The sequence below is a fragment of the Sphaerodactylus townsendi genome, linkage group LG05, assembly GCF_021028975.2.
Source record: "Sphaerodactylus townsendi isolate TG3544 linkage group LG05, MPM_Stown_v2.3, whole genome shotgun sequence".
In the NCBI taxonomy this organism is placed as follows: domain Eukaryota; kingdom Metazoa; phylum Chordata; class Lepidosauria; order Squamata; family Sphaerodactylidae; genus Sphaerodactylus; species Sphaerodactylus townsendi.
Window position 1 is genome coordinate 39,573,813 of NC_059429.1, and position 15,331 is coordinate 39,589,143.

The 15,331-nt window shown below is 40.2% G+C and overlaps 1 protein-coding gene across 1 annotated transcript; it reads right to left on the reverse strand.

Moving 5' to 3' along the window:
- Positions 1–5,768: 5,768 nt before the first annotated feature.
- Positions 5,769–14,407, reverse strand: GCLM (glutamate-cysteine ligase modifier subunit). Its single transcript, XM_048498187.1, has 4 exons — positions 14,293–14,407; positions 13,801–14,051; positions 7,821–7,886; positions 5,769–5,826 (listed from the first exon to the last, which is right to left on the reverse strand). The coding sequence occupies exons 2-4, from the start codon at positions 13,924–13,926 to the stop codon at positions 5,785–5,787; spliced, it is 234 nt and encodes a 77-aa protein (XP_048354144.1). The 5' UTR covers positions 13,927–14,051; positions 14,293–14,407; the 3' UTR covers positions 5,769–5,784.
- Positions 14,408–15,331: the final 924 nt, after the last annotated feature.

Consider the following 15,331-nt stretch of genomic DNA (forward strand, 5'->3'; position numbering starts at 1 on the left):
AAAAATGAAAGCCTCAGGTCCTAGTACTTCTCGGAAGAGACTGATTTTCTGGACCCGTTTCTGAAACAGAAACTGCTTTGGCTACCGTGGCTGATGACCTCTATTAAGAACTAGACAGGGAGAATGTCACTCTACTAGTTCTGCTGGATCTTTCAGCAGTGTTTGAGACTACTGATCATAGTATCATAGTAAGCAGCCTCTCAGCACTGGGACTAAGAGGCATCGTGTTACGTTGGTTCAAATCCTATCTGCGGTGTGTGTGTCAGTCTCAGAAGACAGTATGGAGGAATTCCTGCTGTGCCTCATTGCCGTTGATCTATAGAGTGATGCAGAATTCTTTCCTCTTATCTCCCAGCTATTTAATATCTCTATGAAGCATCAGAAAGAGGTCATTAGGAGGTATGGGCTATGAAGTCACCAACATGAGGATGATATCCAGCTCTACCTTTCTTTCCCATCTATTTCCAAGGATACCACTGGTGTTCTGAACCAGTGCTTGGAGTCAGTAATAGGCTAGATGAGAGTGAACAAGATGAAACTTAATCCTGACAAGACAGAGATTCTCTGGACCAGTGACTTCAAATCTCCTGACTTGGATGGGGTTATACTCCCGCTGGAAAGCCAGGTTCACAGCTTGGGAGTGCTGCTAAAGTCATCTTAGAAAACCAAGTGGCTGGTATGGCTTAGGATGTATTTGGCTAGCTCTGGCTGGTTCATCAGCTGTGTCAGTCAGATCTAGCCACAGAGATCCGTGCCTTAGCAACATATAGACTGGAATACTGCAATATGCTCTTCTTGTGGCTACCCTTGAAGAGTGTTCAGAAGATGCACCTAGTGCAGAATAATGTGGCTACACTGCTTGCCGGAGCCAACGATCAGAAGGATATTTCCCCAATACGAAGGCAATTACGCTGGCTACAAATCTGCTCCCAAGCCCAATTCCAGTCCAATTAAGTCCACTTAAGTCCAGAGGAAAGTCCAACACAGTTGGGACCAGGGTATCTGAAGGACCATTTTCCCATAAGTGTTCCTGCCAGGATCACAGGGAGACAACCTTCTGAGTGACCCACCTGTAACGACCCAAAGGACCCCCAGAATATTATTTATATATATTTCTGCTTTAAAATCATATTGGCAAAAGCCAGTTGCCAAAAGCACTCCTATGGGTGTAGGTAGCAGCATGTCAAAGGTCAAAACTACTTTACAACAAAAGCTAAGATAATGAGTTACTCCAGCATAACTTGGAGGCCTCATTTGAGTCACTAGAATGCTTGATTACCACACCTTGCTATAGAAACTGTTAAAGCCAACTTGCTATCAGATACTGTCATTTCCCTATCTCTTCTGGGAACCCAGGTCAACAACAAATAAGTTACTTCTCTGCATTTCCTTCCCTTTGTGATGACTCTCCTAAAACCACTTATCCCATCCTGAATCAATCAGCCTCATTCAAATCTGAATGCTGAAGGCAGAGACTGTAAGAGTTACTTTGCATAAAAGCCATTAAGAGCAAATGGCCCCATTGTCGCGAGGTTTAGCTTGGTAGATGAAGGATGACTAATGACCTCAGCACCCCCAAAAGTCCAGCATGGGATCAATTCCAGAGGATTTTAGAAAAATAAAACTTACAAACTCACTTATTCCCACCTTCCTGGGCAAGAAGGGTATAAAAGTTCAGTTCACCCCAACACATGCAATGCTCCAATTCTGGCCTGTGTGCCTCTCTTGGACTGGTTGGAGTTGAGACCGCGACTCTCGTCCTTAGCCTGGATTCAGATGCTGGTCATTTTGAAATCCTTGCCTTCTAAGATCTTCTTCAAAACTGAATTTAGGTAGCGTTATTACCCTGAAAATCCCACTCATTTCTATCATCCAATCTATCTTTCAAACCTGTTTATATCCTAGGAAACTTGAATGCTTAATGTGCCTTTGTGTCTTACTGAGTGTGTGTATTTTTTAAACCAAATTTATGCTCTAAAACATTGAAATTCAATTTGGACTCTTGCTTCTCTGTGGAATATTCATTGCCAAGAATTCCTTCCCGGTATCATAAAGTCTAAAAGAATCTCCTCTTGGCCCCTCTCCTGATCTGCCAATGTGAGCTCATTCCCCCCTTACTACTTTTAAAAACTATATGTGTGCTGTTACACTTTTTTTTAGCGGGCCTGGTGGAGAATCCTATCCCAAAATCCCCTTCCCCTGTTAAGGCCATAACACACCAATTAAAGACATTTATTTGGGTGGAGTACACAAAGGGGTCCTTTTCAATGGCAGCCACATAATGATAGAAATGTCTTCCCTAAGAAGAGATGTGCCTGGTCTCCCTCTTTGTTCATCTTCAGGAATAGAGACCAGTTAGAGAGACAGTTTTATTTAGTACTTTTCTTGACTGATTTACAGCACAATCCAAAGCTGTTGGATGGGCAGGGATGGCGCTGCTCCAGCGCCATTGATGCCCTCAGAAGGTTTTCCCACAGTGCAGGGAAACCCTCAAAAAAGTTGGAAAAATTAAAAACCCTGAGAATCCTCCCTTAGCTTGGGATACACCGTTGAAAGTTGCAGCTGATATCTTCCTGCCAGAGTAGGGGGGGCTACGAGCGTCTGGAGGCCAATTAAGTTTGGGCCTGCACCCTGAAGCACCCCTGGGATGCCGGTGTTGCTTGGGATAGCATGGGAGTGCTGGCGCGAGGCCAGGTGTCATGGCTGGGAGTTGCAGTGGCTTGGTGCCGGTGGATTTGCCCCTCTGCTGGTGTAAGCGCTCCAGGGAGGGCAAGTCTGTCGCATAAGCCTGAGCCCCTCTGAATTGGGCTATCCATTTGGCATTCTGAACTTTCTCTGAGAAAACATGCTTTGAAGTAATTAAAGTCTTTACTAAATGCAAAATAATATAACTCAGATGCAAAATAATATAACTCAGAAGCCACTTAGGCTTCAGTCTGGAACTTACTCATATTGACTGCTTCTCGGATTGATGATGAATTTGATCCTGCAATGAACAGTTTTGCTGGAAAGGAAAAAAAATCTAAATCAACAATGGAAGACAACTTCTGCTGGATGGTACAAATCCCAAAGCCATGTGATTCTGACTATTTAACGGTTGATACATTTGGAACACTCTGCCCCTTTCACTTCATCCCCAACACACATTTCAAAGTGTCTAGGAAGCCATTTCTGACTTAGCAAAAGTGTTTTATATAAGGCAGCCATTTTATACACGCTAGTTCAAGAGTAAGCCCCATTAAACTCAAATTGGGTTCTTTTTCCAACTATGGTGTGCACTGGATCCAGGCTGTTGCAGGTAAATATCATCCATTGCTTAAGTCTGAAGGTGGCCTAAAAAAGTAATTCACAAAAGGTTACTTAACTTCTACACATAGCATAAAACAAGACAGACAGACACACACTGTTGGACCCAGTTTATGTGGAAAATAAAATTCCACTTTCTTACTAAAAAACAATTTTATGTAATGCACATATAATAAAGGAAGAAGAAAAACCAACAAAGTAGCAATCCCTTAATCCAGGTTCTCTTAGGTGCTCTTACTCATCTCCTGTTCACTGGTAAAAAGTAAAAGAAATTATCGTTGGTACTGCACGGCAGAACAAAGCTTTTAAAAGGGAAAGTATAAAAAAGGCATATAAGAACCAGTCCACAGAGAAGTTAATATTCTGTTCACAGCCAGAGAAATCTAACCGGGAAATTTTTTTTTTTTTTCCCCAAAAAAATTGTGTGAGAGAAATTCTGTTTACAGTGAATTTGGAATGAGCTTTCCAGCTACTCTGTGACATGTACAGTCACCATATGATGGAAAAGTCACCATGCAGACAGAACATCTGGGGATGTATCAATCTTCTCTTTCCTGAATCAAACTGGTTTTTCTTTTTACAAATGCAAGAGGAGCAAAGCAATATTTGTATTGGTAAGGCCAATAAAATAAATTTATGGGTTGACTTAAAAAACACACACACAACATCACTGCTTTCAATTACATTTTAAAAAGCCTACAACGGAACATGTGATGTGCTTGTTTTCAAAGACTGAACCAAGGTGCCTTCTTGCTACAGAACTACTATAAACGCATCTCTAGGCAACTGCCCCATTAAGATGAAATCAAAACAAGTAATTCTACGAATACTAAAATATTTCAAAGGAATTCAGCTCAACAAAATGTACTGGCTCAAGTCCTTTTGTTGAACAGCAATTCCATTTTTATCTGAAATGAAAACATTTGCTGTTAAGCCCGATGGTAAGTAGCATGGGTATTGTCCTAATTAGCCTATGTTTCTGATGATAGCCATCAGATATTGTGCAACAGGGAGACTCATTGATGGTGAATCCCGAAGCTGATAATCTTATCAGCTCAGCTAAAACACTTAGGATAGTTCAATAACCTGTTGTTCAGGAAGTGTGTAGAATATTATTAGCTGTACCTTCAGCAAGAAACTGCAGAGAAATCCAAGTCAATTTAGCTGATATCGGACATCAATGTGTTCCTTTTGCTATTTCAATTTTTTCCATTAAGATCAATTTATTAAAATTCTTATTGGCTGCTTTATAGAAATACTGTGCGTCTGATTTAAAAATTATGTTTTGCAATTCATATTTTGTATGACTTTCAAAAGAAATAATCAAGATACGTTGTCAAAAGCTGATTTCTAGTATTATCTTTCCCATATCTCCCTGGGACAAATTCCGCTTGATCTTCATGGTTTAAATCTGTCATTTTCTTAATTTTTCATGCACGATTGTTGTAAAGATTTTATAAGTCATCCTTTTGACTGTAAGTTAGAACTTGTGCGACTGGAACATCTGCTTCTGGGATTCTGAACTTTGGACATCTATATGGACTTTATAACTTAGTAGTCTGACCTGGTAACATCTGGGTCAGAGGACTAAAGCCGGAATAAGTATTCTAAGAAAGTTATTCAGTTTTATTATTTTCTTCCTTGCTTTGTGCTGCTTTGATATTTGTATACTTTTGCACATTTAAAAAAAATAAATCTACTAATTATATTCCTGTGGTGTTCTTCGGGGTTTTGGAGTTTCAATCTGAACCCAGTGCCTTGGTTTATTTTGATTATAGCAACTGAAGTAACTGCTTTTTGGAATGCAACTTCCAATGTATTCTGATTTTTGACTAATACCCAATAAGGCTGTAGATTTAGTCCCTTGGTGTCTCAGCTGAGGGTGCGAACAGAGAGCTATTGGTGGCTTGTTACCATGGGTAATGATGATTCACTCCCCAATATTGCGTGTTTTGCTCTTGATCTTTACTCAGAGCCTTCTTGTGGGGCAAGAGGGCTTTGACACATCCCTTACATCATTCCTTAGACTCCTATTCCCTTGGAGCAGTATTTTGTGAAATGAGGAGGTGGGATGGAGATGCAAAAGAGAAAAGTTCAATGCTGCCACTGGAAAATCCAGCTGCACCAAAGAGCAAGAAAAACAATACCCACAAATTGGTTTCGAGTCAGTGAACTATTTTTTTTTTGTAGGCAGGATTTTTAAGCTATAAAAGCGAATCCAACCAGGCAACGTGATTTGTAACAACTTGTACCTTTTGGTTATTCGCACAAGTTGTGCTATGCTGAAAATGTTCATTTACTTGATTTTGTCACAGCTGTTAAACATTTTTTTCATAAGGCCTCAGAGAATAGAGCCTTTCCACATGAAAGATGTTTTACATTTAGGTCAGGGACTGCTCCCTCACATCTGCTGTGCTAAGGGCACAACCAAATTTACCTGAAACTTTCAACTCATCCCTTTCTTCAGGGTTGATCTTTCTATTGCTTGAGCCAGAGTACATTCAAGGATTTTGGCATCTCCTGGAAACAAATGACAGTAAAAGGAAGCTGACTGATGGTAGCAAATAATCAACTTTAACAAGCCATTGGTTAAAGAGAGGGATGCAGAGAGATAAAAGCAGTCTTTAGTTTCAGAGTTTGCGTTTTCAATTATTTAAAAACAGCAGTATCAAACCTGAAATAGTTAACTAGCCGGTGGAGCAATTTATTCAACTAAGCAAAATGCAGACATTAATTAATGCTTGTAGCTAAACTGATACAAAATGATAATTTAAAGCACAATGTAATCCAAAGAACTGCTTGGGAAAATGCAAGTCAAAAGACACTTTTTTTAAGGATTGGGTGGCTACAGGTACTTTCACTAGCCATGAGAAAATCAAATACTATTTGAAACTAGATCCTCCCTTGTGCAGTGGTGTTGCATCCTCTACCTCCAGTGGGAGAAGTGAACAAAGTTTCCTCCAGCTAGGTTGTTCAGGCACCCTTCTCAGGCACCCAGTCATTGCTCATCATCCCTACAAGGAGGCACAGGAGGCATTGAGCAAGGAAAGGAACAAGAGTTGAAGGCCAAGATGAACAGACATCTGATTTTCTGGCGTCCTTGCCTGCTTTTTTAAAGTTGGCTTGCCTATAAAGCCATAACATCTGAAACAGATACTTTAAATATTCTATATTTTTATTTAAAGAAAACATTATGAGAATGACTGTGTTCCATATATCAGTTTGAATAAACAAGGCCAGTTCTTTTGCTGAAGACATCTGATCTGAGTCTACTATACATAGCCATGGCAGATAATGGACTACCTAGGAACCAGATAAAGGACTACCCTCCTTCTTCTCATGGCTCCAACACATTCCAACCATTTTGTGCAGCTACATCAATAACTTTACAAAGCAATGAAAATATGGGATTCACAACACGCTTTCAAATGTTATTCAGAAGTGCTATCACATTCAGGTATCAAGCTGGGCTCTATCTAAAAACATGTAATGTTGTATGTGTTGCTGCCTGAAAGATGTCGTGTTTGAAGGCAGAATATCTTGCTTGCTTCAGTCTTGGAGATCTCTAGGCGAAGGCACAGTGAACATTTGCATGCAGAATAGGATTGGTGATTTGGTAAACCTGTGTCTCAGAAAAACCCGAACAAAGCCATATTGGCTTTTTTTCAAGTTTTTCTTTTACCAACAAAACCCGCAGTGTATTCAAAAAGCCAAATACACCTGAGGCTTTTTCTCCCTCCCCTGCAGTTTCCCAAGCCCATCTGGGCGTGGAAGCCAGTAGAGGAGGGAGGAAAAGATAGATCCAGTGTACGTCACTGTCCAAGCTCAGCCCCCCACGCAGGATCTATTCCCCTTCAATGATCTCCAAGCCCTGCTAGACTTGAACAGCTTGGGGAACAATCAGGTAGGTCCAAATATTTTCAGTAATGTCCAAATAAAGCCAGTGGATACCATTTGTGAGATTTTGCATTTCCAGGGAGCAGTTTATATGAACTCATTGTAATTTTGCAGTTGTGGCAATGCATTTTAGACTACTGTGATTACTCAAATATTGATAACCATAAAGCTTTCATTGCAAGAAACAAGTTCCTACAAAATACGCCTTTTTGACAGTGCGCTTCAGTTGTAAGCCCAGCAACTGCCCACATGTTCTCAATAAGCTCAAGTGGTCCCCAAATCTGTCTGCATCTTGCACTTCTTCCTTTGACAGTTTCCATGGAGACAGTTAGAGACAAAGCCTCAAGAAATACAGATATAAGCTGACATTGCATCATCATTGCAGACTATTAGTATGCAGCAAACTTTTTCAGTGTTTTGCCACAACAGTTTGGACTTGTCCCGTCAAGTATCACTGACTGATCCTTCCACAGAGAAGTTATGCTGAAGTTATCCTGTTCTGAGAAACACAAATAGGTTAAGCTCCAAGAAACCTACCCACCATTCCAATAACTCATTTCATAAAGATTTGCCAGAGTGGGTTCTAATATAGAAGGAGATGGAATAGGATAACTTACTTGCACTAGATCAGGGCTGATCTTTGAACTCCATTCATTTAAGGTTTTCTTAATGCAATCCCGCAACTGTAAAGATACATTTTAATTCTTAGCACCACTTTGGTTTCTGTTATGCAATACATTTTTGATAGATGCATAATTTCAAACAGCAGCCTGTATCTTCCCACTTCACTCAAGAAAACCCTCAGGAAGATTCTACAAAGCACCAGAAAAATAGACATATATTATTTGGTCTCTGGTCCTTGAAGGCTTTTGACCATTTAATCTAGCTGTGACTGATTTCCGGGAGGCTACCCCCCCCCCCCCAGAACTTTTCCCTCTTATCACAATAACATTTCCCATCTACTCCACTTCCCCAGGATTCCTAGAGGTAAAAAAGAAGGTGATTTTATGTATGGAGATATTTTAATGTTGTAGTCACCTAGAAATATTGGATAAAGGTGGAGTATACTCTTTAAATTTATACCCCACCTATATTAATCAATTAATCAATCAATCAATCAATCAAAAAGAAAAAAGAGAATAAGGTCTTGGCTTGGGTATAAATCTTGGGTTGATAATTGAGATGAAACTGGCAGGTACAAGATGGTTATTTTTCAAAAAGTGAACAAGAACAAAGGTTATCTCAGGAAAAAAAGGAGGTAAATATTAACATCCATCCAGGAGTTGGATTAGGTTTTACACAATACTTTGCTCAGGAATTCACCCTTTCACTCAGGCTTATAACATACCAACACAACTTCCTGTTGCAACTAAGTCACACACTAGATCCAGCAGAACACTGCAAGTGCCCCAGAACGCTCAGAGCAAGACTTACTGAAAGCTCCGACATCCCCTCAGATATTTATTTCACACGTCTTAGACTAACCCACAAAATCTAACTCCTGACTTTACACCTTCAAAACTTAACTATTTATTTGTATAAAACTTAACTATTTCTTCGTTCAAATAATCTCCTCCTGTCAGATCTTAACTTTCCTCAGTATAGCTCATGTTGGCTAATTCAGAAAACTGCTTCTTGTGGCTGCTGTGCTTCTGACGTATACTTCTGTGCTTCACTTGCCAAACCAGGGATGGACGGATTCCACTCGTTTTTTTAAAAAAAGTTCACAGTGGATCACACTAAATGTTAAGTGGCCCATCATTATGTTTAAAACTTTAAAACAAGTGTACAACACCCAGCATCTCTTAACAATTACAACATAATTGAGATGAATTAAATAATTAAGAAGGTAACTATCAAGCTTGTTGAGATAGAATAAGGTCAACACAATCCAACACATTGTGGATGAATTCCAGCAACTGCAAGGAAGGCCACTGAATACGGACCACTAGCAGACCGCTGTCTGTCTCTATTCTGATCACTTCCCTGTCAAACTATGTGAAAATTCTTGATAGGCATTCACTTGGAAGTAGTAAGTTACTTGCCTCTGGGTGGATCCCTTTTTACTGAAAATAGAAAAGTGTCAAATGTCTCAACTTCCAGCTCAGCATCATCACTGTAATTGGAACTGGGGGCAACCTGATCTTCAGGTGAGATTAAATTTTTTCCCCTGTAAATACAAAGCACCTTTGGCCTCAGACCTCAAAGGCAGCGAAGTGAAATCCGTCACCTGATCTTGCAGCTGGGCATGCATATTTCATCTTGAAGCAACTTTCAAATGCTACAAATTCATCCTTAGTAATGTTTTGCATTTTAAATGTTAGTTCAATCAACTATAAGACAATACTGTAACACTGCATAACAATAAATACTGGAGAGGGTAAATCTTAAACACATGATGATCCATTTGTTCATTTTTAAGGCTTTGTTATTCTGAATAGGGAATAAGTATGAAAGCAATGAAACTGATTTTTTATTTTAGAAATCAGTGGTGGCATCTGCTTATTACATTTCATCACTTTTAAAACCTGAGCCCTATGAGGAAGGGTAGGGTATAAATCAAATAAATGAATGAATGAACGAATGAAAAGAGTATAGCTTAATCGAGTTTCTGATAATATGCAAATTTATTTACATTTCATCAACTGATACAGAGGTTTATCAAGCTCCAAGTTTATCCTAATTCAAAGGATTTCCATACAGTGGTAGAGAGGAACAATGTTACAGCCTGTTTAGTATAAAATATAGAAAAGACTGCATATTATAGTTTTTTCATTTAACTGCTTAAAAATCTTTAAGGTAAGGTTTCAATGGTTTTCAAAACTTTTGTCACTGAAGAATGCCCCTCAACTTTGCAGAGGATCCTGGGACACACTCTATAGCATACCATCGTATCACACTGGGTGTTGACTAGGCTAGTTTGCACTTATCACTCTGCTTAAGTTCATGTGTCCTAGAACACGTCCTATACCACCCACCTCACAGCTATACAGGAGAAATGAAAACTAGTAGCCATGGGCAAGATGGATCTCAGAGAAACCCATCTACCTATCATTCCTGCCCTTCTCATTAAGAAATTCACAATAAACTTACAGAGAACCCGAGTTCAATAAATTGCAGCTTGAATACTGCTGCATTAGAAACAAGGTACTTGGTTACATGGCTACAAAAAGGATCTGAAAGCAGGAACTTGTGCCTCTGATAAGTGCAGCACAGGTGGCTGGATGAACATGTTTTATACATGTCAGAAAAATTATGGGATAGGTCCCTCCAGGGAAACACTATACCCAGGCTTTGTTAACAAGTACTTATGCTTTATACTCATTAACAATGTTAAGCTTATCCTTAAGGTCTCATGCACTCATGACAAGATTGGGGTGGAATGTGTACACAAGAATATAAAGTTACATAAATGCTATTATGTTGTGAGCAAGATCACAGCTTGGATCTTATGTAAAAGTTCCACGACGGAGGGGGTGATTTTTTATGATTCCCACCTGTAATGACAGACCTCTGACTGCCCCCTCAGTTATTTCTGGGGGGACGGAAGCATTCTGCAGGACACTTACTGGGATGGCAGATTCTGGGCTGCAACAGTAGGTGGAGAAGCCATGCTGTGAGGATGAAAATCCTTTCATTTGTGGAAGTTTTAGGCAGGATCCAAGTCATTATGTACATTTCACATATAATCTCTAGAAATTCTGGAAACATGCTATGCTCACTGTCTTCTATTCAAGCAAGCACCAGTATCAGGGGAGAAGGAGACGCGTGGATCAAGAAAATGGGACTTCTCTTCTTTTTTATCACATTAGCGTGTTTATATGCTTTTGTAAAAAACATTAAAATATTATTTTATAGCTTGTTCTCATAAACCCTTGGTTATAGATATTTTGTGAATTATGCATTTGTTGCAAGGTATATATGCAACAACAACCAAATGACTGTAAAAACGATAAGAAGCCATTTTCTAAAAAGTCAGTTGTAAAGGTATCAGGGTGGATTTGATTAAAATCATGATGATTTAAATCACTAGTCAGTAAGACTAGATTTAAATCATGATTTTCTATACAAAGACTCTTTCTTGCTGGTATAATCTCAATATTTACGTTTCATTTCTAGAATAATAACTTTTCAAATGCCTTTTGCAGTTATATAAAAATACTGATTTGGTGATGCTATTAGAGATACATGGATAAATAATTATGAAATTATTGTGAGGTGAATTATCTCCACTTCCATTAGGGTCACCAGGTCTTACATTTCTTTGTTGCAGTGTTTATATTTGGCACACGGGTCTGCCTTATGCATAGATAGAGCAACTTCATCAACATATTCCCAAACTGGGTCTCTTTTATGACCTGCTGTCATTACAGTTCTTCTCTTCCAGGGAAAGAATAAAAAACCTTGGACTATTTGCGCAAAGATCCCAAGACTTCTGGGGTATTCTGCTCAAAAGGTTTTACTGCTGGCCCCATCCTCCTCATAGCTCCTTGTGCAGATCTATTCCACTCCAAACAGTCTTCTTAAAACTTAAAACTTAGGGAAGCGGGGGGGGGGGGGGGTGAATCCACCCTTGGGTGTGGTGTGCCATCACGCTGACAAATTTACTGATGGATTTGCCTGTGAATATGGTTTTGTTCATTTTTGTTAGTGTACACTTATTCACTTATATTATTTTCAAACACTGTAGTAAAGTTTGAAACTATTTTTTTAGGTCAGTAGCATTGGTGTAGTAGGTTTTTTCCTAATTTATGCTTGATTCCGCTAGTTGTTGTAGACATAATTTTCTACGTTTATATGATTGGCAGACATATGGTGGAATAAAAAAGAATGATACACACTCTATATTACAAATGGTAGATGTGGCAATTTTATTTTTTTCTCTCAACGTGGAACGTGCACACCTGGCAAAAAGTAGTTACATACATCCTTGTGAACAGTTTTAGGAAAGACTGTTCTGTGTGACACCTTAAATGTAAAGCTGGCAAAATTCTCATATCTAAGATGTAGATAACTACTTTACACTATCTTAGTCACAGCTGTTACAGAGAACTATATATTATGTTGCTTTATGACATACAAAGAAGAAATTATTTCCTTGCCTGGTGCACTTGAGCAATCTTTAAAGACATTTCACTAGCCATGAGAAAACTATTTGAATGAAATGGCCATTTTTACTGTGCCATTTTCAAGAGAAGGCTAATACAAAGCACAGTGCCTTAATTCACAGCCTGCCCTTCAGGCCTGGAGATATAATACAAGTTCATACTGCACTCAGAACAAGATTCCACACAGCAATTACAAGAAGGGTGAGGCAAGTAAACTTTGTACATGCATGCTGTGGCACAGTTCTAGGCGCTCACATTTCAATGCTAAACTAGAAGCATATTTAGCTTACAACTTTGGGGGCAACCACAAGGCAGATTCCCGGCATAAACCTTTATAGCTTTTCATTTCTGCCTAATCGCTTTCAGGAACACCTCTAAGGCATGTCTGGTTGAAAAACTTTCAGCATTGGTAGCTTAGCTTGCTGATTATGAAATCATAATTGAGAAAGTTGAGCAGTGCAAACTTAATTTTGACAGCTGTCCTTAAATGATAAGGGAGAAAATATAGCAGTAGAAGTCAAAGTGAAAACAAATTATCTTACAATTATCTTGTAACTTTGCTATCTCCTTTACTATGAATTCTCTTTTGTGGTTTACTTTCAAATTTATGCCGGAAGAAACATTGGAAAGAAACACTACTGTGCTATCTATTTTAAAAAAGGTGATGTCTACAGATTTTATAACGATTTCTATTTAGTAACCTTACTTCATGGTTGCATTTGAAAAACTGTTAAGAAAGAATGAAAGGCATTAACTGATGACAAACTGTAATAAAATGCCAACTTTCTTCCCATGAGGGAACTATCATATAACAATAGAAAAAAAAATTCATTGAAGTAGTCAAACTATAACAGATCTCAGGTTTCAGCCTTCATCTGAACCTCCCCAAAGTGGTAATAATTTCCAGAGGGCTAGCCATGTTAGCCTGCTGGAGCTAAAATAAACAGGATTCATTGTGAACTAGAGTCTCTTTTGTCTGCAAAATTGTAATTGAAAGACACATCATTCTCTTACAATACAATCTAGTGGGAAATTATCTTGCAAGTGATGTCTAAAATTCCTATCCTTCACAGCTGTATCCAACGTTTCATTACAATATTTTGGAGTTTCCATCTTATTTTTAGGACATTACTGTCATTTAGATTCACTACATGAATTTTTTAAAGAAAAAAAGCCAATGTATGATAACTTCCACAAACAAGTCGGGAAAAACTTGCCACGAGAGCATGAACTTGCTACAGAACAGACAAGTAACTGCCACCAAGTCTCATCCCAGTCATTACGATGAGGGCGACATTTGTCACCTGGTCACACTAAACCCTGTTTTATGATGCTGATAACAGAGAAAGCAGAGATGTCTCTAGCCGCACTTGGCTTTCCCTTTTGGGCTCACGTCTGGAAACCAACACACAGCAAAATGTGGTTAAATGTCTTTCCCCCTCTCTGCGTCGATGGGCGACAGTAATGAATGGACGCACGACCCCCTTACCTCTTCGCTGGGGGTCGCCGGGCATTTCTTCCGCAGGCGGCCCCAGTTGAGCAGGTTGCCGGTTTGCAAGTTGAGGATCCCCGCTTGTCCCATCAGGACGCCGGCGCTGCCGCTCTCGGTCCCCATGCAGGCGCCCGGCGCTCAGCAGCAGCAGCAGCAGCTCCTCGGAGAAGGCGCGAGGCGAAGCGGCGGGGCTGGAAAGGCTGGCGGCAGGCAGCTCGCTGGACTCTCGTCCTAGAAGGCGGCAATGACTAAGCAAAAAACAAAAGTGCTTTGTCACCGCGCGGGGTCACATGGCGCGGGGGACAATAGGCGAAGGTCCAATGCAAGGACGGGGGGGGGGGAGAAAGGGGTGCTGGAGGGGGCGGCAAAGGAAGGTCGTCGGAGGGACAAGGAGAGAGAGTGAGGAGATCACCCGCCTTCCCTCCCTCCCGCCCCCGCTTTCCTCCCGGCCGCGCTGCTGGGACTTTGGTGCCGCGACAGCAAACAAACCTCTCGCCCAATCGCCGCCTCCGAATCTTATCGCGTAGAACGAGGTCTTGCGGTTATGGCGCATGCGCGGCTCTCCGAAGCGGCGCTGCGAACCGGCTTTGTCCGATGTCTTGAGAGCTCCGCTGTTTTTGAACAACGCCCTCTGCCGGCTCTCCAGTGCTTGAGCCGTCAGGTACAGAATAAATAAACCAGCAACTCGTGTGATTTTATTCTAGTATCCATTCCATGGATGAGATTGAACATGTTTGGAAAAACAAGAACTCCGTTTTCATAACAACGATCAATCCCTGACCGTGGGAAGGTTAAACGCCACCTTTTCTGGGCTTGGAACAAACTTCTAGCATGCCTTCTCCCCTCCCTGTGCTGTCTCACAATCTGAGTGTAATCATGAGTCATGAAAGGAAAACAAACATGAAATGACATAAATGATGTCATGGCGATAGAGCTTGAAAGCTGCACTGCCTCTTTCATTTCTCGTGGTCCTCTCCTCAGTAAGTGCTGGGTCCTTTAATGAACGATATAGTAGAAAAAATAGAGTTGTCCCAACAACAGGCTGTCTCCAGTTCAAAATGTAGTTCACCCAGCTGCAGTGTGTGAATTGTCAGGGTGTGCATCACTTGGTAACATATTACAGTGCATTCATGTGCAAGTAACTGACTAGAGAGAAGCTCTGAGGGCCCAAGCAGTTTAGACCCTGGAAATCCCCAGGAAGTCTTTGTATTCATATAATAGTTAAAAATGAAAGGTGCCCATTAGCTCAAAATGTCCATCGATAGAGCATATTGCCTGGTGTGTCTTGGTAACTCAAAGGGTTGGGGGGGGGGAAGGGGGGGGCGCTAGAGTTATCAATGTCAAATTTACGAAGCTAAAATTAAGTCAAAATCTTAAATCAAATTACAAATATTAGAAACTGTGCATCACATAACAACCATCTTTGGTTACATATATATGTGTCTTCCCATGGTATGTTGTATTTTTAGTAAAATTGTACTTGTATACAAGGGGATGTCACAGTTACAAGCATCATTCCTATGACAAA

Bases quoted from the DNA above. Each gene is read 5' to 3' on its own strand.
- GCLM (XM_048498187.1), bottom strand. From the start codon at position 13,926: ATGGGGACCGAGAGCGGCAGCGCCGGCGTCCTGATGGGACAAGCGGGG. The intron at 7,887-13,800 runs GTAAGGGGGTCG...GTATCTTTACAG, and splicing joins CGGCGACCCCCAGCGAAGAG to TTGCGGGATTGCATTAAGAA. The intron at 5,827-7,820 runs GTAAGTTATCCT...ATTTGTTTCCAG, and splicing joins TCAGCCCTGATCTAGTGCAA to GAGATGCCAAAATCCTTGAA.